The 22,730-nt window shown below is 40.2% G+C and overlaps 1 protein-coding gene across 1 annotated transcript; it reads right to left on the bottom strand.

The window, feature by feature from the left end:
* Nucleotides 1-1,307: 1,307 nt before the first annotated feature.
* On the bottom strand, nucleotides 1,308-22,097 carry trafd1 (TRAF-type zinc finger domain containing 1). Its single transcript, XM_061906669.1, has 12 exons — nucleotides 21,641-22,097; nucleotides 21,321-21,368; nucleotides 16,418-16,553; nucleotides 12,702-12,755; nucleotides 12,172-12,610; nucleotides 9,886-10,128; nucleotides 7,914-7,978; nucleotides 4,943-5,194; nucleotides 4,651-4,783; nucleotides 4,207-4,417; nucleotides 4,052-4,109; nucleotides 1,308-1,992 (listed from the first exon to the last, which is right to left on the bottom strand). Exons 2-12 carry the CDS (start codon nucleotides 21,353-21,355, stop codon nucleotides 1,954-1,956), a joined length of 1,665 nt encoding a protein of 554 aa, XP_061762653.1. The 5' UTR covers nucleotides 21,356-21,368; nucleotides 21,641-22,097; the 3' UTR covers nucleotides 1,308-1,953.
* Nucleotides 22,098-22,730: the final 633 nt, after the last annotated feature.

A 22,730-nucleotide genomic window follows, 5' to 3' on the forward strand; every position in this document is an offset into this window, starting at 1 on the left:
TCTCCCTTGTGGAGGGGGTCCGGTCCGATCCGGTGGCCATATACTGCTTGCCTGTGTATCGGCTGGGGACATCTCTGCGCTGCTGATCCGCCTCCGCTTGGGATGGTTTCCTGCTGGCTCTGCTGTGAACGGGACTCGCTGCTATGTTGGATCCGCTTTGGACTGGACTCTCGCGACTGTGTTGGATCCATTATGGATTGAACTTTCACAGTATCATGTTAGACCCGCTCGACATCCATTGCTTTCCTCCTCTCCAAGGTTCTCATAGTCATCATTGTCACCGATGTCCAACTGGGTGTGAGTTTTCCCTGCCCTTATGTGGGCCTACCGAGGATGTCGTAGTGGTTTGTGCAGCCCTTTGAGACACTTGTGATTTAGGGCTATATAAGTAAACATAGATTGATTGATTGATTGATTATTGTAAACAATATTTGTGATTAAACACCAGTTAACTCATTATTTTGACAGCCCTAATTACAATAAAATACATAAACTACTTGTTTGGAAAATTTGTCAGACATAAGTTGATTGAGCAAAAAAAGTATAAAGAAATTATGAATTCACATATGTTTTATTGTGCTTTCAAAAATAAAAGATCTATTTGCCCTGTTTGGCCATGTGGGCTATTGTCGAAAAACTGCCAGCGTATTGTACAAGAAATAATCGGACATTGAAATTTTAAAAGTTTATCATTAAAAATAAAAATAAAAACTCATAGAAAAAATAATTTTTAGTAGTGTATCAAAAATATACTAATACTATAGAAATGGGGCCCATTACCTCCCTGCTTGGCACTCAGCATCAATGGTTGGAATTCAGGGTTAAATCACTAAAAATAATTCCCGGGCAGGGCACCGCTGCTGCCCACTGATCCCTTCACCTTCCAGGGGGTGAACAAAGGGATGGGTCAAATGCAGAGGAAAGATTTCACCACACCTAGTGTGTGTGTGTGTGTGTGTGTGTGTGTGAGTGACAATCATTGGTACTTTCACTTTAAGGGAAAAAAGTCAATCTTTTTTCCCCCCAATGAATACTGTTATTTTACTTGATGAGTGGCATTATGTGCAATATCATTTGCACTACTGTAGGTATACTACAGTATTTATTTTACATTTATATACACACTACACATTTACAAATTCTGTGTAGTTTAAATAAACTGGATTATTTTTCTCATTTCTATGCACCAATTCATTTGGCTGCACAGTTTTAAAAGATAAAAAGTCAATTAGGAGTAGAACGTAGTTAACTACTGGATGCACTGTAGTCTAGGTGTAATACAGTAGACATTGGAACTATGCCACCAATGAAAATGTTGATGAACATTTATTGACATTAACCACACACATCCAAGGAGTTACAGAGTACAGAGACGGTTGCTGTGCACAGAGAGGAAAACGATGCACGTGCATGAACAAAAACCATACCAGGAGACGTCCATGTTCACATGCTCCTCTCTGGTTAGGATTGTTGTCTGATATGAAACCGGCAATGATTTATTTCAAAATGAGACTATTCACTTAGAAATGATTCGCTACAGATCTTCATACGTTTGTGGCACAGGAGTACGTTTCTTTGATACAAAACATAGTGTTCATTTTCTTTTGCAACATATGACAACAGAAAGCTCTGTATTACCTAAAGTACTAAATATGAATATTCAACAGTATAAAAATGTTCTGTTGTTCAAAGATGCATAATCCAAGTGCTATTAAGGTTATACAAAGAAACATTCAAATTAAGGACGGTGATTACAAATGTTTTAGTTACAACAGATGACACAAAAAAACATTTGAATATAAACCCAGACAAAAATGTAAAGTATAATATTTATAGCAAAAACCAAATAATTTTAAATGTTAAACTGTAATGTGGTGTTGCTGCTGACACAGGCACTTATATATATTTATGATTTTAAAGATGGACAAAAAGGAAAAGCAGAGATCGAGCAGGTCATTCTTCTTCTTGCTCTTCATTCTGCTTCTTAGGGAGCTGGGAATAGGAGAACAAGGTCAATAAAGAAAATAAGTGCCAAATAAAATATTGCCTCGCCTTAACATGAACAATCTACCCTAAAAAGGAAAGAACTTTTTTTGTGATTTTCCCCATCATCTACAACGCTTATGTGAGACAAGAACACACGTGTATTTCCCTTTTCTGTGCATGAAACAACTGCTAGTACGAGGCAGCTTACAATGCAGGAATCTATTCCATCCTTAAAGCACAGAAAATACATAAAACAAGCCAACAACGATGCATTTAAATGCCTATTAACCAAGCTACATTGTTATTATAAGAGCTAATACAGAGGAATTATTTTTCTGGCGTAGGAACACATCGCCTTGCTTATAGTGCTCCTCCGACCACTAGGGAATAGTCAATCACTAGCTAATTGCAGTGTTATAACGTTGGTTGCGACCTCGCATAAAATTAAGAAGGAGCTTCGCATTAGCAAAAGTTAACGATGACTCACGTCTTCGAAGAAGGTTGTTGCACCGAGCCGGGAAGTTGGTCATCTTTGAAAATCCACATGCTACCTATATGGCGTGATACTGTATGGATTTCAACAAATACAACACAGCAAAAGAAACATTTTATCCCCCATTTATTTGCCATGTCATGTATGTGCCTGTTACTACATTATATACAGTGGGGCAAAAAAGTATTTAGTCAGCCACCAATTGTGCAAGTTCTCCCACTTAAAATGGTGACAGAGGTCTGTAATTTTCATCATAGGTACACTTCAACTGTGAGGGACAGAATGTGAAAAAAAAAATCCAGGAATTCACATTGTAGGAATTTTAAAGAATTTATTCGTAAATTATGGTTGAAAATCAGTATTTGGTCAACTATTCAAAGCTCTCACTGATGGAAGGAGGTTTGGGCTTAAAATCTCACGATACATGGCCCCATTCATTCTTTCCTTAACACGGATCAATCGTCCTGTCCCCTTAGGACAAAAACAGCCCCAAAGCATGATGTTTCCACCTTCATGCTTTACAGTAGGTGTGATGTTCTTGGGATGCCACGCAGTATTCTTCTTCCTCCAAACACGACGAGTGGAGTTTATACCAAAAAGTTATAATTTGGTTTCATCTGACCACATGGCATTCTCCCAATCCTCTGCTGTACCATCCATGTATCCATTTTGGTATAAAATCAACTCGTCGTGTTTGGAGGAAGAAGTATACTGAGTTGCATCCCAAGAACACCATACATACTGTGAAGCATGGGGGTGGAAACAACATACTTTGGGGCTGTTTCTCTTCTAAAGGGACAGGACGATTGATCCGTGTTAAGGAAAGAATGAATGGGGCCATGTATTGTGAGATTTTGAACCAAAACCTCCTTCCATCAGTGAGAGCTTTGAATGGTTGACCAAATACTTATTTTCCACCATAATTTACAAATGAATTATTTAAAATTCCTACAATATGAATTCCTGGATTTTTTTTCACATTTTGTCTCTCACAGTTGAAGTGTACCTATGATGAAAATTACAGACCTCTGTCATCATTTTAAGTGGGAGAACTTGCACAATCGGTGGCTGACTAAATACTTTTTTGCCCCACTGTATACATATATGTTTTTCAGAGGGCTTTATCAGCGGAACAGATTGTATCCCCATTACCTGCATTGCTCGTTTAAAAACTGCTATTCAAAAGCGGTTATTTAAAACGCACAGAAAATGTACAAACGTGTGTTCTTGTCTCACATAAAGATTGTGGATGATTGGCAAAATACTAAAAAAGAGTGCACTTTCCCTAAAAAAACAAAAAAACATTAAAACAGTGTTTCCAGTCTCGTAAATAATGAACCTATAAAAAAAGAACTTCAAGACTGCTATTGTTTTTGTAGTTGTCATATGTATCATAAAAACTTGTTTCGGTGCCCCGTTGGCCAGGTCACTCTTGCAAAAAAAAAAAAGATTTTAATCTCAATAAGTTTGATTTACCTGGTTAAATAAAGGAAAATAAATTAATAAATAAATATATATAAAGGCTTTGTCAATAACCTGTCACCAAACAATAAGATTTGATAGTGAGCTTACCTTTGTTAACACATTTGTTCTGTTTCCTCTCCCCTCATTGTTCTCTGTTAAATGTAGTCTGGTGGTCATACATAAAAACAACAAAACATGATTCTCACATATGCTACAAATAGTTCTGATCCTTATATTGATTAACAGGTTTGAACTGGACTTACCCCTTTAGATAGTCCGATCCTGACTTGTCAGAGTCCAAAAAAGATGAGGGCTCGGCCTCTCTGCCATGCGGAGCTCGGTTGTGTGCAGAAACCTCACAGTTGGACGTCTTTCGCTGACTCGGCCGTCCAATGTAGCCTCTTGGCCATTCCCTTTGGGTTTGTACTGCCGGAGGGTCTCGATCCAATCCCAAATCCTGGTCCGATATATCACCTGAATGGGTAAAAAAACAAAAAACAAACCAACAGAATGTTGTTCACTCAGCAGCCACAACATTATATTTTTTACCAAAATAATAATGCGCCCTTTTAATTGACGCTGTCAGACATGTATTAATTTACTAATATACTTATTATCGTGTGAGCAGAATTTGGAATGATGTTTAGCGAGATACGTTTTTTAACTATCATGCTCACCAGATTTCATGCTATGAAATTACATCTAACCTTGAGGCTTTATTCTCCTCTGAAAATCAGGGGAAACCTGTCCAAACGCGTCCATGGCAAAACTTTTCTTGATAGATGCCTTCGTTATATTGTTAAGTGGAAAGGCTGTTTGAGGGCGCATGTCACATTTGTCCTACAAAGAAAGAAAAAACATTCCAGTTAGACTACTACTAAGTCATATCTTCAGAAACAATCACCAAATACATGTTCAGTCTGGCTGAAAAAAAAAAAACGGGTTAAACTCTGTGATATCTGAAGATGTAGATCCTTCTGAACTGGAGGAGTTACATACCTGATGGTGAAAAACGACGGCCTCTTCAAGGGCAACGCCGCAGAATTCGCATGGAATCACGACGTCGCCCTCTAGTGGACTTGCTGGCGGACTGTATGAAGCTGGCGAGACGGAGCGCGGGAAGGTAGGAATGTTGGAGGCCAGCGTGTTAGGGAGGCTTCGCATCAGACCAGAAGCATTCCTGTCCTCTTTAGGGGGAGATGACGGCTGCTTGCTGTAAGACGCAAAGGCGGAGGCGGGGCTGCAGCCAGTCTTAAAAGACAAAAGAGATGAGCATGGAAATACAGAGTACACGACTTAAGGTTAAACTTGAGTTTTGAGAAAAAAAAATGACGTGCATTCAAGTAAAACTGTTTGACATTCTAATGACAAAATTGCATTTGTGTCAAAATGTAGGGCACGCTTTTAAGTTAATTTTATTTACGTAAGCAAGAAATTTACTGTGATAAATGATCAATTATACTATGATGATTAATCAAGATCAATTATTTAATCCGATTAAAAGAATATTTGACAGCACTAATTATTATATATTCCAACTCCAAGCTGTATATATTATTGATTTAGGCATACATTATGTTTTGCATTAGTGTACTTAAGTGAAATGAAGTGGATTACATTTATATAGTGCTTTTTCTCCAGTGAGTGACTCAAAACATGAGAAACCCATTATTGGAGCTACATTTACAACAGTGTGATGTCACTGGGAGCAATGTGGGTGTTGTGTCCAAAGACATAACACCCACATTTAGACACTAAACACTAAATGCGAACCAGGATCCCTCAAGTCAACTGATCTACCATCTGAGCCATGTCACTAAAGTATTTAGTTAATGATACTATTTATTTTTAAAAAGAAGACATTTAATTAGTAACATGATTACTGTATGTAATTAGTTACTAGAAGTATTTATTGTGTTCCTTAAAAAAAACACTCACAAAAAAACCTTCAAATACCTTGCATAAATAAGCCATTAAATGTGAAAAGGTGCATTTCGAAATGTTCCGAAATTCACAAGAAAACTAGCCTAAAATTACTACAGCGTTTATATACGGTGGAATTTTATCTATAGACATCGCTTTTGTGTCCAAAACAGAGAAATACCGTATTTTTCGGTCTATACGTCGCAGTTTTTTTTCATAGTTTGGCCGGGGGTGCTGGAATGCTAACTGCTATACCGTATTTCCTTGAATTGCCACCGGGGCGCTAAATAATTTAAAACCTCTTCTCACTCCTGCGCTTACCAAAGGCATGCGGTAAAAGTAAGCATGCACTAATTATTTTAAAACCTCTTCTCACTCCGGCACTTACCAAAGGTATGCAGTAAAAATTTGAGTGTGATGTAAGCTTGGACCTTAAATCCTACTGAAAAGCTCTTAATCTTCTTCACTTTATGCGATTTCAAATTACCGGTATTGAAATCAGCCTCCTCCATTTTGAAAAGGATGACAGGGGAAGTGCCACTCGTGACGTCACAAGTTTGACCAGGCGGTAATACTAGGCATGCGCTAATTATTTTGGGAAGTGAGTTTGATCCGGCAGGCGCATACTATATGCCCTGCGGCAATTCAAGGAAATACGGTATGCTACTGCCGTAGCTATTAAAATGGATCAATTCATTGTTGGCGGTAACTTATAAAAACTGAGAGGGGCTGAACAAAAATGGCACCGAAAAGGAAATCATGTACTACAGATTACACAATATCAAATACTATTATTTATCTCATTTGCGGAAGAGACGGAAGAAAATGTCAGCAATCGTCACACACACATCAGCAATCGTCACACACACTTCAGTAATCGTCACATACACGTCAGCAAATAAGAATTTGGCGGGGGAGGGTCATGGCAGAAGTGCATTGTGGGTCATGGAATGCTAACTGCTATATGCTACTGCCGTAGCTATTAAAATGGTTCATTTCATCGTTGGCGGTAACTTATAAAAACTGAGATGGGCTGAACAAAAATGGCACCGAAAGGGAAATCATGTACTGCAGATTACAAGCTGGACGTAGTGAAATATGCAGCAGAAAACGACAAGAGGAAGTTGGCAGAGTTGTTTAGAAGCGACATCGAAGAAGAAGATTTCATCGGATTTATCGATTAGGAGTGACAGATTGATTGGTAAACGTATAGCATGTTCTATACGTTATAGTTATTTGAATGACTCTTACCATAATATGTTACGTTAACATACCAGGCACCTTCTCAGTTGGTTATTTATGTGTCATATAACGTACACTTATTCAGCCTGTTGTTCACTATTCTTTATTTATTTTAAATTTCCTTTCAAATGTATATTCTTGGTGTTGGATTTTATCGAATAAATTTCCCCCAAAAATGCGACTTATACTCCAGTGCGACATATATATGTTTTTTTTCTTCTTTATTGTGCATTTTCGGCCGGTGCGATGTATACTCCGGAGCGATTTATAATCCGAAAAATACGGTAAATGTTGTTGACATAAGAGGACTTTAAGGCTGGAATAAAATAAAATTAGAATACCAAAAGTAGACCACCAGTCCGTGTGCCTCTGTTGGAATGCTACAATAATAATTATGATTATGATTAAAAAGGGGACTAATTAAATTACCCGATTACAATGGAAAACAATGAGTAGTTAAGTAGTACTTTGAACACTTAATCCTAACACTGGTGATGAGAGAGGGTGTGGCACAAGAAGATCAAGGTGTGCAAAATTATTAGAGGCCGCTAATTATCCTCAGGCAACAAAAAGATGATTAGATTTACTCTGCAAAGTCAATGAGGTAGGCAAGTAATTTTCTAAACGTGAACACATTTTGTATTCTCGGTATTTTAGCACTTTAACAGGCAGAATTTATTTCAATTAATAAAAAATATATTTAGCTCAAAATTTGGGCAGCGAGTCAATACTTTTTAACTTTAGAAAGTATGACAGAATGGAAAGCTTTCAAACAGTGTCAGGTTATTAAGTTGACATATCAAACCTGATGCAAGATGAGGTCCTCTTCAGGAAACAGCTCTTCACAAAACTCACAGGGAAGCATGATGTCTGCAAGACATCATTTGGATTTTTAAATCAAGGATTCTTGCCAACTGCAATGTTTAAAACAGGGGTCTCAAACATGCGGCCCGCACTTCGATATGACAATTTGATGTTGGTGCGGCCCGCGAGTTTAATATGAAAGGCGCCTGTCAGCGTCATACTTGCCAATGTCCCCAATTTTCCCGGGATGATGGGATACCCCTGAATTTTAGGGCACAAATTCTCTCGAACCCCCTGTCGATATTTACCAGATCAACAATATTCAGGGAGTGCCATGATGGCACTGCCTTTAGCGCCCCCTACATCCTGAACTGACAGCGTGCAAGCCCAGTTATATGTTGCATCTAGCCATGTAAGACGCACGTGTGGTATTGCAAAATATATTTGATCAACAGCTACACACGTCACAGTAAGGGTGGCCGTAAAAAAAACTAACACTGTTACAACTATGTGCCAGACTGTGAACCCACACCAAACAAGAATGACAAACACATTTCAGGAGAACATCCGCATCGTAACACAACATAAACACAACAGAACAATTACCCAGAATCCCATGCTGCTCTAACTCTTCCGGGCTACATTATACACACCCCGCTACCACCAACCCCCCACTCCACCTACTTGCGTCGGTTGAGGTGTTGTAAATTGTAGCCCGGGAGACTTTGGGCTGCAAGGTGTGCTGGGTATTTGTTCTCTTGTGTTTAAGTTGTGTTAGGGTAGGGAAATTCTCCCAAAAAGGGTTTTTCATTCTTGTTTGGTGTGGGTTCACAGTGTGGCGCATATTTATAACAGTGTTAAAGTTGTTTATACGGGCACCCTCAGTGTGACCTGTATGGCTGTTGATCAACTATGTCTTGCAGTCGCTTATGTTGTTCTGCACAAGTCTCACACCACATGTTATGGTGACGGCACATTGGTTGTGTGATGTAAAAGCGTGCGCGATGACATGTAGTGGAGCAGTAGTCCTCTTTTAGGGGGGTGCGTGAAACCCTGGAGGTACTTGAAGGTATGCAAAGGGACAAGTGAGGTTTTATTAAAAACGTTCTAAAAAGTAGCAGCAATTCATAAATAGTTTAGAAATATGTGTATTGAATAATACTTCAATGAAATATGTATGTAAATTCGTAAACTGCGAACAAATAATACAATAATACACAAGTCAGTGTTGACAGCTAGACTTTTTATGGACATGTTCGATAAATATTGATGTTAAAGATTTCTTTTTTAAGAAGAAATGTTTAGAATGAAGTTTATGAATCCAGATGGATCTCAATTACAATCCCCAAAGAGGACAATTTAAGTTGATGATTACTTCTATGTGTAGAAATCTTGATTTAGAATTGAATCACTTGTTTATTTTTCAACAAGTTTTTTAGTTATTTTTATATCTTTTTTTCAAAATAGTTCAAGAAAGACCACTACAAATGAGCAATATTTAGCAATGTTGTACAATTTAATAAATCAGAAACTGATGACATAGTGCTGTATTTTACTTCTTTATCTCTGTTTTTCAACCAAAAATGCTTTGCTCTGATTAGGAGGTACATCACTGAAAAAAGGTTGAGAACCACTGTTGTAGAGGACGTTAAAGGCAGTGCAGTCACGGCAGCCCTTAATAATGTCGGCCGGGTGAAAATTGGGAAAATTTTGGGAGAATGGTTGCACCGGTAGATTGTCGGGAGGTGCACTGAAATTCAGGAGTCTCCCGGAAAAATCGTGAGGATTGGCAAGTATGTTGCTAGGGCGGGAAACCCATTCATAGAAGGTGAATTCATTAAAAAGTGCATGTTCGATTTTTTAAGATATTTTTTCTTGCGGCCCAGCCTCACCCATTTTCTGCATCCAGTGGCCCCCAGGTAAATTGAGTTTGAGACCCCTGGTTTAAAACAAAGAAACTGATTTAATTTCACCTGTTTGATCACGCTCCTGAACCGCACTTGTGCGAGGGGGGAAGTTTGAATAGTTGTTGTTGGACGTGGAGGAAGTTTTAGTGTGGTCCCAGATGTCACTCCAGAGACTGGTCTCTCCACTGCCAGCCATGGACTCTCCGTCTGTCTGCAGGCTGAGGGCCAGCATGTAGTCCAGGCCAGATGAGTCCTCATCTTGAAGTGGCCACATGTTGCTGTGGCTCAAGAAGTCGGTCGCGTCGGCCACTACAAGGGAAACACAATAGTTCAGCAGCACAAAATTAACTTCATGTGAATTAATGACTTATTTTTATGGAACCAGGAGAGTGTTTTAATTCGCTCCTGTGAACACATTAGGCAAGAAAAAAAGAGGGAAAATTGTGAAGTATACGCTGTTGAGCAAGGACAGCCTTGCATGTGCATTATTTGCACCAGACCAAATCTCAGAGGCCTTGGTCCAATAATTGTTTATTGAAGTAAAAAAACAAAACTGTCATGCACCCCGGGGGTCAGTCACTGTGAGTTACAGAGGAGTTTGTAATTACATTGCGCACTTCTCAACTTTGATGACGAGTGACATATACTGACATGGTGACAAACGTGCGAAGGGTGGATAATTGTTCGTTCCTGGGAGTCAATGCTCTTTACATTAATATTAAACACAGCTGACACAGTTTTGTACATTTTGCTCTCATCAATTTAGAGACATCATACTGGACAGTCAGGAGAGGGGGCGCTGGTGTCTGGTTTTGCTGGTACAACACTGCTGCTTTGCCATAATAAGCTGCATTTCTGATAAGACATTATTAGGGATGGGTATACTAGTACCGAATTGGTACTTAAAAATCAGTGCTGATGCCAAACGGGTCCTCAAAAAAATTTAAAACACACAAAACAATTACTTTTTATTGTAATGAATTGTGTGACATTCAAGTTGAACAGACTGGTAATTTAAATAGTTCTATGATATGAATGAAATGACTACGTGATACATAAAAAAAAAATAAGAAAGAAAATCTACAACAAATTGTCATAACTACTGCAGCAATACAGAACATAGAGAGTGTGCAAAAAAACAAAACAACTTGAGTTTAATGTTTGATACTCAAAATTATGAATTATCCTGAATGCAACCCTGCTCACTGTAACTGCCACTGGTGCATGATGAGTGAGTGCTGTGTTCAGGTTGTTGTGACTTACTGGCTAGTCTAGAGCGGCGGTGTTTGTCACTACGCGATCAGTCCATGAAGCACCGATCGATCCGCAGATGCGCAAAGTATATTTTCACTTCCTGTCGACTTGTTATAAGACAGTTATGTTCGTGCACGCCGTCACAGTTACCATGGTTTTCTTTCTTTGTAATCTTTATTTCAATACTTACGTCTAATAACATTTTGAAACTGTACAGTAGCATTTAAAGGCAAATAAATATTTTTTCCACTTTCTTTTCACCAAATATATGATTTCACAATACTTACAATTTCATTTTATAAGTGTACTTTTTGTTAGGGCTGCAGATATGGATTTAAGTTAAGGGCCTTGTTTTAAAAATCAAAAATTAAAAAAGAAATCAGTCACTGGTTGAAATGTTGGCGATAATACTCCCTGATTTTTAAAATCTACCCTCTGTTCATTTTTAAATTCTTATTCCCTTTTACCACTATGTAAGCTATATCAATAAACATTCCAGTATCACAGCACATGGCGTCGCAGATGCTCCGTCGTAAAATATTGCGAGTCCAGCAAGTGGCGTACTGCTCGCATATGTGTGGACCGATTGGGTCTTCGGTGTAGTGACAGTGCTAACGGTGTTAGGAGAGCTGCTGTAGCAATAAAGTTAAAAAAACATCAAATTTTGTGCTTCTGTCGGGACGCTACATTATTTAAAAGGACATTACTTACACAATGTCACCGCCGAGTATTTGTTGAAGGTTATTGAGTAAGTATTAATTTAGCACAGAAATAAAGCACCAATGGTGTCTTATTTTTTTAAAAGTTCCGTTACTACCTTGTAAGTCAGTACTGGTGCTATTATAGAACCGGGTTTTGGTACCTAAAACTAGTCTTTATCACATTTCAGCCCTAAACAAAAATTGTATTGTTTTGGTGTTTGTTAAACCTTTGAAGGTCTTTTGATTTAATGATGTCACGGTTTTGAATTACTAAAACATTTAATTACAAGCTTGATATTTTTGTTTAGAACTGACATTTGACATTTACAGCAGAAAAAGAAATGGGCAGGTTATCTGGTAGTAGTATAAACACAGTTAAAAGAGAAACAACACTTACTTTGGCTGGATGTCATATTCCTCGGGGTAATATTCTTCCAGTCTTCGCTGCCCTGTGGTCCCCTTGCAGAGTTGTAAAACCTTGACTCAAATGTGCGAGGAAAGACCTGATGTTTAGCTGCACTGAGGTTGTTATCCTTTGGACCTCGCTCTTCTGCTCTGAGGGTGTTTCGGATGGAGTGGCCCTCAAACCAGGACCCTGGGGGCTGCAGATCTGCTGGATTGCGACCAGAGCTGCGGTTGTTCCTCTCTTGGAGCAAAGCGGGGCTCCCGCATAACATCGGATGCAGAGCTTTTTCCCTCAACATGATGTTGCACTTGCACTGTGGACAAGGTTCAGTACGAGCTCCGCAGTAATCCTCATGCTCTTTGGATTGACTGAAGACAACCTCCAACTCGCAGTACTGGCACAGGACCAATCGTTGAGAGCAGTCAGAGTTCTGCAAAGTTGCAAAAGACGTTAGGATGCATGAGCAGTCATTATGAAAGTGTTCATGATGAGAATTGACTAAATAACTAAATCAGACTTACCTGGTGAACTTCAATTTGATTCTTGTTTATCTGGAGTCCACATTTGCAAGTAATCTGAAATTTAAAGAATCACAAAATATAGAATAAATCATTACCTAGTGTTTATTGTGTTTTGTCTTGAAAAAAACTACTGATAGACGTATAGCGTTAATAGTACTGTTAATGAAATGTTTTACAGCGATAAACTAATAATTCAACTCTTGAAAAGATATACAGTTGGATTTAGACAGAAATGTTTGTTATCCCTAAATTAAAATAAATTAATCATTTTAACAATTACTATAACATTTTTGCACGATGAAACCGAAATTATGTTATTTATATTCAAGTTAAATGTGATCCCAAAAATTAAGAGCACCCGAGAGGAGAGAAAAACTGAGTTAGAACCTGCAGAGCAACAAAGAAAAAAGGGCACACACGGCTGTCAAAAACGAGAGTATTTCAAGTCCTCTTCTAATGACGTTTTCCTCAAGATGAAGAAATGCTGAAAGAGCATGAGCAAACTCAGGCTTTGGAAGAGCATAATGCTCATAAGGTTTATCATATTAGTTTTAAAGTAATAATGGCCCAGGTTGACAAAAACATGCATTTAAGTTATTTTGGCATTCAACATCCTTTTGGTCGGTGCCCGTGTGTTTGCTCTCAGAGCCATAGCTTGGTAGCAGGAAGTTCTGGAAGTGACTTGTAAGTTTTATCCTCCTGGATGCCACCTTGTCACTCAACCTTGGCAGACCCTCTGAGATGCTTGTTGGTAACATGCTTGTTTTGGTTAATGTACAGTACCACACACGGCATTCTGCTGTTGAATCAATCCAGTGACTTCTGTAAGGCGGGCTTTAGGATTCGTAAAAGAGCACAGACTCCACAATTTCTTGGAAAAAGCTCTGTTGAGGGAAATTGGATTTTGACACACTAGACATGGCATTCAGAGCTCTCCATGCCTCACCTTAATGTCTTATTATAATGAATTACCCAGGAACAAAAGGTACTTGAGCTTGCTGACTTCTGCCAGATGGCGCATGGGGGAGGTTGAATTTTTAAGAGAGGACGTTGGTTTTCCTTGCATTCAGCTTGAGACCGACCCTGGTGCAGTCTGCCTCCACTCTGTTCAGGAGCTCTTGTAACTGGCTCAGACAACAGGCAGATGCCATCTGCATAGTACAGGTCTACAGCACTTCCAAGGTTAAGGTTGTACTCTCGTCGAGTAATGTTATTTTGAGTGCGTAGTCCAGTGCTATGAGAAAGAAGAATAGGGCAAGCGTGTGCCCCTGCAGCACAACTATTTGGAAGACAAATCCCTCAGTGTCTGTCTGGTGTCTTCACCTTGACTCTTGCGTTCTTGTTCATAGTCATTATGGCCCTTAGCAGGTTAGGGGGAACGCCGTAAGCCTTGTGGATACAGCTGTCCTGCCTTTTCTGAACCCATTTCAGTTTTCCTTCGGATGAGGGTCAATGGCAACCCATATGCGTTGTAGTATCATGCGGTTGTACATCTTTGCTCTGACACAGTTCAGGCTAATGCCACCATCGTTTTTTGGCTTAAACAGAGCTCCTGACTCCAGAGGGCCAATATATCAGGCTATATATGTTCTAATGAAAATATAGAACATTACAGACAGTTCTCAAAAATGTATCAAAATGTTTTAGTACGACTTTGGTAGGCTATGCAGCCGCACCGCTTGATGGATTGTACTTTGCTTCAACATACGAGTATTATTATTGTGTCTGTATAAGGTAAGACATTATCTGGCATTTTTTTTCCGCAATATTATGCAAAAGCAACTTTTCTTACCTTCTGGTACCTTCTGATCTGTATTTGGGATCTACATACAGTAAGTCTTGAAAATTTATGCGTGTCCGCCTCTAGTAGTGTGTGCCGACACAATAGTCGATAAGCTTCTTCTTTTTCTCTGTCTTCTTGTTATTGGACATTCATCCTCTGCTGTTGCCATTACTAATATAAAGTAGTGTAAAGTTCTTACTTATATCTGTCAGTAAACTCGCCATGAAAGCGCTAAAACATACCGGTGTAGTTGGTTTACATAATTCACCCAAGGAACTTTAGTTAGTACAGAGTTCAGGTCGGATGGTTTTTCAAGGGACATATTTCCGGCGTTGTTGCACTAGTGAGCCATAGAGGAGGAGATGCTGCTCCGTTATTGATTTAAGTAAAGACTGAATGTCATTAAAACAGTTAGCTCCATCTTTTGACACTTCTTCCACTCCCGTCCTTACACGCTACACCACTACAACAAAGATGACGGCGAAAAGACGCTGTCGGACGTGAGCCACATAAATACGACCGCCCACAAAACCTTAAAAATTTACGGGATATGTTTTAATTGCTGAAGTGTAATAATTGATTTTTAAATGCGCCCGAAAATAACACGTTTTGTATACTGTTGATGTGATTCAATGGCCAGTAGGGCGTGAATGTGTTCTTGTATAGTATTTCTCCAGCAATGGTCAAGTGTTGACATCAATTATGGTATTTTGAGTGGTAATGATTGAAGTGAGAGATCACTGAAGGCCTAGGTGGGAAACGCACGGCCTGCCACTGCCTCGGACTGGAAGTCTCTGCAGAGAGTGGTGAGGACGGCAGGAAAAGATCATCAGGACTCCTCTTCCGCTTATCTAGGAAATCGCAAAAAGCTGCTATCTGACCAGGGCTCAGAAAATTTGTGGAGAGTCCTCCCACCCCCACCAAGGACTGTTTTTACTACTCTAGAAAGAGGTTCCGCAGCCTCCGTAATAGAACCTCCAGGTTCTGTAACAGCTTCTTCCCTCAGGCCATAAGACTCTTGGACGCATCAAAATAATTCCCTCAATTCCCCCCCAAAAACAGACTAACTCACTGGAATATAAAGACAATATAACATACATCAATAAACGTGGATGCATATGAAAAAGTGCAATATATTTATCTGTACAGTAATCTGTTTATTTATATTTGCACCTTATTAGTATTTTATCCTATACTACAACAAGCTAATGTAACAAAATTTTGTTCTTAACTGTACTGTAAAGTTCAAATTTGAATGACAATAAAAAGGATGGTAACGTAAATGATCGCCATAAACACAACACCAGAGGGAGCTCCACAAACCATGTCAAACCCAGATTCCATCTAACAAAGGTCTTAACTCATTCCCCTTCTATGCCACATCAATGTGGAATGCACTCCAAACAGGTTTAAAAGAAAGCGCATCTCTATCCTACTTCAAAACCTCACTAAAAGAACCCCTCCATGCAGCTACAACCCTAGCTTAACCCCCTCTCCCCAGACTGTAAATAATCATATGTATATACGTGTTCTTATGCTTTCTGAGCTCACTTTGTTCACTGCTCACTGTACATATCCTACAAAGTGAGACCTACACTGTTACAATGTCCATTTCTCAGATGATAAACTTGTATAATGACTGAAATATGCTGATAGCAACCTAACCTATCCCCCACCCTCCTCCACATCCCATCCCCCGGGTTGTAAATAATTAAATGTATATACTCTGATGATTAACTTGTGTGATGACTGTATTATGCTGATCGTATGTATTTATACCATGAATTGATTAACGTGGACCCCGACTTAAACAAGTTGAAAAACGTATTCGGGTGTTACCATTTATTGGTCAATTGTACAGACTATGTACTGTACTGTGCAATCTACAAACAAAAGTTTCAATCAATCAATCAATGGTATCACTGTACCGTACCTGGATGTGCTCCTGCTGCTTGTGCTCCTGAAGCTCTGACCGTGGCACCGGCTCCTGGCATACATCACAGAGGGCTATGTTTCTCCGACAGTGGATCTCATGTGTTGTGAAATTTGCTTCCGGAATGTCATGCTTGCTAAAAAAAAAAAAAAAAAAAAGCTTTAGAAAAGGCAACAACAACATTTTTTAAATGCTGAGGTCAACAACGTCATCAAGATCCTTGGTCTCCAGTACAAACAGAACTATAGTGACGCAGAGTCCCTCAAGTCACTTAGCTATGGCAAGATCATGATCATGACAGATCCGGATCAAGATGGCTCTCACATTAAAGGCTTGCTGATCAACTTCATCCACCACAACTGGCCCTCATGTGGTGAATGAAGATGTGTCGTGGGGAACATCACTACCATGAACAGATTAACGTGGACCCCGACTTAAACAAGTTGAAAAACTTATTCGGGTGTTACCATTTAGTGGTACATTGTACGGAATATTTACTGTACTGTGCAATCTACTAAAAAAAAGTCTCAATCACATAGTTACTGTGTAGAAATATGGGGAAATAGATACAAAAGTACACTTTATTCACTAACGGTATTACAAAAAAGATCAGTTAGAATAATACATAATGTTGGATATAGAGAACATACAAACCCTTTTTTTATTGAATCAAAGATACTGAAATTCCACGACAGTGAATTTGCAAACAGCTAAAATTATACACAAAGCAAAATTACAGCCTGCTACCCAAGAATATACAACAATTCTTCCTAAAAAAAGAAGAGAAATATAAACTTAGAGAAAAATGTAATTTAAAACATTTGTACGCACGTACAACACTTAAGACCTTCAGTATATCTGTATGTGGAATTAAATGATGGAATGGATTAAGCAAAGCAATCAAACAATGTACTAATAATGATCCACTTCAAGAAACTCTTCAAACTTAAAGTGTTTACAAAGTACAAAAAAGAAGAACCATAATAAACATTCTGAATGTATTTCATCCATTCATTCATTCCTAAAATCTTATTTATCTCATCATGTGAAATATAACTTACTTCACCAATTATTATTAAGTTATTAATTTTTATGGTGATTACTTATGGAGTATATTGTAAATAAATTGAGAACAGGAAGTGGACAAAAGTATTAGCAACTGTTATGTAAAAGAAAAGATGTAGGATTAAATAAGCTCTGCTTCTTTCTTACTCATTTTCAAACATGTTGAAAAGAGAAACTGGAAATTGTGATGTATCATATTGTATGCTTGCATGTTCGAAATAAACTCAAACTCAATCAATCAATCAAACATCTGAGGTCCTCTCCAAGGTTTCTCATTGTCCACCCCAGATGACACCTCACTCCTACCCACTTCTCCAAAGTGGGCTGGCTCATGGTGGAGGACAGAGTAAAAACAACTTGCACTGAGCCTAGTCTATAAAATCCGCTACACCTCCCTGATACCGAAGTACATGTCAAACTACTTCCTTAACATAACTGACTGCCATAACCACAACACCAGGGGGAGCTCCACAAACCATGATAAACCCAGATTCCGATTTAACAAAAGGTCTTAATTCACTCTCCTTCTATGCCACATCAATATGGAATGCACTCCCAACAGGTGTAAAAGAAAGTGCATCTCTATCCTCCTTCAAAACCGCACTAAAAGAACACCTCCAGGCAACTTCAACCCTAAACTAACACCCTCCCCCCACCACATCCCACCTCCCCGGATTGTAAATAATCAGATGTAAATAATCAAATGTATATACTTGTTATTGTGTTTTCTGATCTCTCTATGTCCACTACTTGCTGTACATATCCTACAAAGTCAGACCTACACTGTTTCGATGTCCATTTCTCAGATGATGCAATTGTTGATGACTGAAGTGCTGATATCAGCCAAACCAACCACCCTCCGGATTGTAAATAATTCAATGTAAATACTCTGATGATTAACTTGTGTGATGACTGTATTATGCTGATAGTATATATTTATACCATGACTTGATTAACGTGGACCCCGACCTAAATAAGTTGAAAAACTTATTCGGGTGTTACCATTTAGTGGTCAATTGTACGGAATATGTACTGTACTGTGCAATCTAATAATAAAAGTCTCAATGAATCAATAAAAAACCGTGGGATTGAGTTTTGCCTTGGCCTGATGTGAGATCTGAACCGAGGATGTTGTTGTGCCTTGTGCAGCCCTTAGAGACACTTGTGATTTGGGGCTGTATAAATAAACATTGATTGTCGTCGTGGCTACAATCAGGCGGAAGGCGGCGTACACCCTGGACAAGTCGCCACCTCATCGCAGCGCCAACACAGATAGACAGACAACATTCACACTCACATTCAAACACTAGGGCCAATTTAGTGTTGCCAATCAACCTATAGCTGAGATAGGCACCAGCGCCCCCCGCGACCCCAAAGGGAATAAGCGGTAGGAAATGGATGGATGGATGTCGTTGTGGCTTGTGCAGCCCTTTGAGACACTTGTGATTTAGGGCTATATAACTAAACATTGATTGGTTTTCCCACCTCCAAAGACATGCACCTGGGGATAGGTTGATTGGCAACACTAAATTGACCCTAGTGTGTGAATGTGAGTGTGAATGTTGTCTATCTGTGTTGGCCCTGCGATGAGGTGGCGACTTGTCCAGGCTGTAGCCCACCTTCCACCCGAATGCAGCTGAGATAGGCTACGGCGACCCCCCGCCACCCCAAAAAGGACAAGCGGTAGAAAATGGATGGATGGATGATTTTCTCACCTCCAAAGACATGCACCTGGGGATAGGTTGATTGGCAACACTAAATTGGCCCTAGTGTGTGAATGTGAGTGTGAATGTTGTCCGTCTATCTGTGTTAAACGGTAAATGGGTTGTACTTGTATAGCGCTTTTCTACTCCTTTTTAAGGAGCCCAAAGCGCTTTGACAGTATTTCCACATTCGCCCATTCACACACTGACGGTGGGAGCTGCCATGCAAGGCGCTCACCAGGACGCATGAGGAGCAAGGGTAATGTGTCTTGCCCCAGGACTAGGATGGTAGAAGGTAGGGATTAAACCAGTAACCCTCAGATTGCTGGCACAGCCACTCTACCAACTTCGCCACGCCGTCCCCAAAGTAACATGTAAACAAGTGTGAGTATTATCACTATTAAAAACAACTAACTTGGACAACAAAGTTGGCCCTGCGATGCGCCTTCCGCCCGAATGCAGCTGAGATAGGCTCCAGCGACTCCAAAAGGGACAAGCGGTAGAAAACGGATGGATGGATGACCAAGGACTTTGTCACATGGTGTGGAAAGAACCATCTCCACCTCAATGTGACGAAGACCAAGGAGCTGGTTGTGGACCTGGGAAGGAGGAGTACTCCGGCGACCCCTGTTAAAATCAGGGGGGTCGATGTGGACATGGTTGAGGATTATAAATACCTCAGAGTACACATGGACAACAAGCTGAATGGGTCAAAACACGCTGAGGCCCTCTACAAGAAGGGACAGAGCCTCAGGAGGCTAGGATCCTTCAACGTCTGTACAAAAAATGTTGAAGATGTTCTACGAGTCGGTGGTGGCAAGCGCTTTCTTGTATGCCGTGGCTTGCTGGGGCAGCGGGCTGAGAGTGAGGGACGCAAACAGACTGGATAAGTTGGTAGAGAAGGCCAGTAACGTGGTGGGAGTGGAGCTGGACTCTCTGGCGGTGGTGTCAGAGAGGAGAAGTCTGGCAAAACTCCTAGCCATTATGGACAAGACCTCCCACCCACTACACTCGGACCTTGCGGAGAGAATGAGCACGTTCAGAGGGAAGGCTCAGACTCCCAAAATGTAACACGGAACGACACAGGAGGTCCTTCATACAGACAGCCATCAGACAGTATAATGCATATGTTCCTTCTTGACTGCACTTAAATGTAGAATATATTTATATTTCTCATATCCATCCATCCATTTTTTCCACCGCTTGTCCCTTTTTTGGGGGGTTGCGGGGGGTGCTGGAGCTTATCTCAGCTGCATTTGGGTGGAAGGTCGCGTACACCCTGGACAAGTCGCCACCTCATCGCAGGGCCAACACAGATAGACAGACAGCATTCACACACCAGGGCCAATTTTAGTGTTGCCAATCAACCTATCCCCAGGTGCATGTCTTTGGAAGTGGGAGGAAGCCGGAGTAGAATATATTTATATTATTCATATCCATCCATCCATTTTTTTCTACCGCTCGTCCCTTTTTTGGGGGGGAGCAGGGGGTGCTGGAGCTTATCTCAGCTGCATTTGGGTGGAAGGTCGTGTACACCCTGGACAAGTCACCACCTCATTGCAAAGCCAACACAGATAGACGGACAACATTCACACTCACATTCACACACTAGGGCCAATTTTAGTGTTGTCAATCAACCTATCCCCAGGTGCATGTCTTTTGAAGTGGGAGGAAGCCTGGGTACCCGGAGGGAACCCACGCATTCACGGGGAGAACATGCAAACTCCACACAGAAATATCCCGAGCCTGGGATTGAAGCCAGGACTGCAGGACCTTCGTATTGTGTATTCATATATATATATATATATATATATATATATATATATATAATATAATATATGTCATATCCATCCATCCATTTCCCACCGCTTATTCCCTTTTGGGGTCGTGGGGGCACTGGCGCCTATCTCAGCTACAATCGGGCGGAAGGCGGGGTACACCCTGGACAAGTCGCCACCTCATTGCAAATATTATTTATTATTATTATTGTTTATTGTGAGCGAACTGTGGTGCTGAATTTCCCCCAGGGATCAAAAGTACTTTCTATTCTATTCTAATCTATGATTGATATTCACTACATAATGGAGAAAACAAACCTACTTTGGTCACGTGATTGACTGTATGGCTACACTTACCAATTTCCGCAAAAGTGAGTGTTTTCATCCGCCATGGTCTTCAAAAGCCTGCAAAGAGGATCAATTTTAAACACACAGACCCTGACCTTTGACATGAAAATGTCCATTAAAAAAACAAAACACACATATATCAAGTTACAGCAGCAAGACTTGTTAAAAAAAATAGACGGACGGACAAGTTAAAACGAGAGTCATCTGCACACGTTTGACAGTAGCTGGGAGGAATGTAACGACATATATTCATTTTAAAGACGACAGTTGTAAATATGCAGAAGACGAAAAGATAAAAGAGGTTGACAGCTTCTTTCATTTTTGCTCACCCGGCAATCCGTCGTCGGCTAGCTAACGTTAGCAGACACAGGCGGACTTCAGAAAAGAGAAACGACGAGCATCTCAACCCCAAAAAGCGGGAGTGTTTTTAAGCACACTTAAAATAGAAATGGCGTGGTAGATGACGCCGGTAGTTTGGCTGTGTAGCCTAGTAACCTTCAAGCAGCCAATGCTAACAAACTTGCCGAGCGCAGACTAGCCTGCCTAATATAGCGAGAAGCTAGCTGTAGCGTCAAGCTAGCATCGTCAGGTTTCTGTCACCCGCGACAGGAAAAAAAAGAGCGCTGACAGTCATGTTAAGATCAGTTGCGCCGGTCAATTGATCTGGAAAATGATTGAAAAAACGGAATAAATTACGAATCCGCAGACGAAGGCCAATCGCTACGAACCCCAGTACGCATCGGTTTATTTCCTCTTTGCTATGTCAATATCATAGCGCGCTGGACTGTGCCCAGATTTTAGCCCTTCAGGTCGCCCACGTCGAAAAAATATATATATTATGTCCAATCCCACCTAAGGGTATCATTTTGAACATGTGCAAAGACGGATGATTAGTATATTTAAAATCTTAAAATATTTTTGTAGCGTCGATATCTACGCAGTATTGCGTTGCCCATGAAAAAACAGTAGTCAAATTTGAAGGGAAAATTAATGGCAGAACTGTGGTTTGGGCAAACTCGACTTTGCTGTTGATATCAGAATGACAATCAGCTTTATTGGCAAAGTATGTTTAACACACACGTAATTTGGCTTAGTAGGCTGTGTGCTAAATAAATAAAATGAACGATTAACTAAAAATATAAACTAAATGGGCCCTAGTGCGTGAATGTGAGTGTGAATGTTGTCTATCTATCTGTGTTGGCCCTGCGATGAGGTGGTGACTTGTCCAAGGTGTACGCCGCGTTCCGCTCGAAAGCAGCTGAGAGATAGGCTCCAGCACCCCCGGTGACCCCAAAAGGGATAAGCGGTAGAAAACGGATGTATGGATAAACTAAATGGTCCCTATAGTGTGTGAATGTGAGTGTGAATGTTGTCTATCTGTGTTGGCCCTGTGATGAGGTGGCGACTTGTTCAGGGTGT

Source organism: Nerophis ophidion, linkage group LG07 (genome assembly GCF_033978795.1).
Source record: "Nerophis ophidion isolate RoL-2023_Sa linkage group LG07, RoL_Noph_v1.0, whole genome shotgun sequence".
NCBI classification, from domain to species: Eukaryota; Metazoa; Chordata; class Actinopteri; order Syngnathiformes; family Syngnathidae; genus Nerophis; species Nerophis ophidion.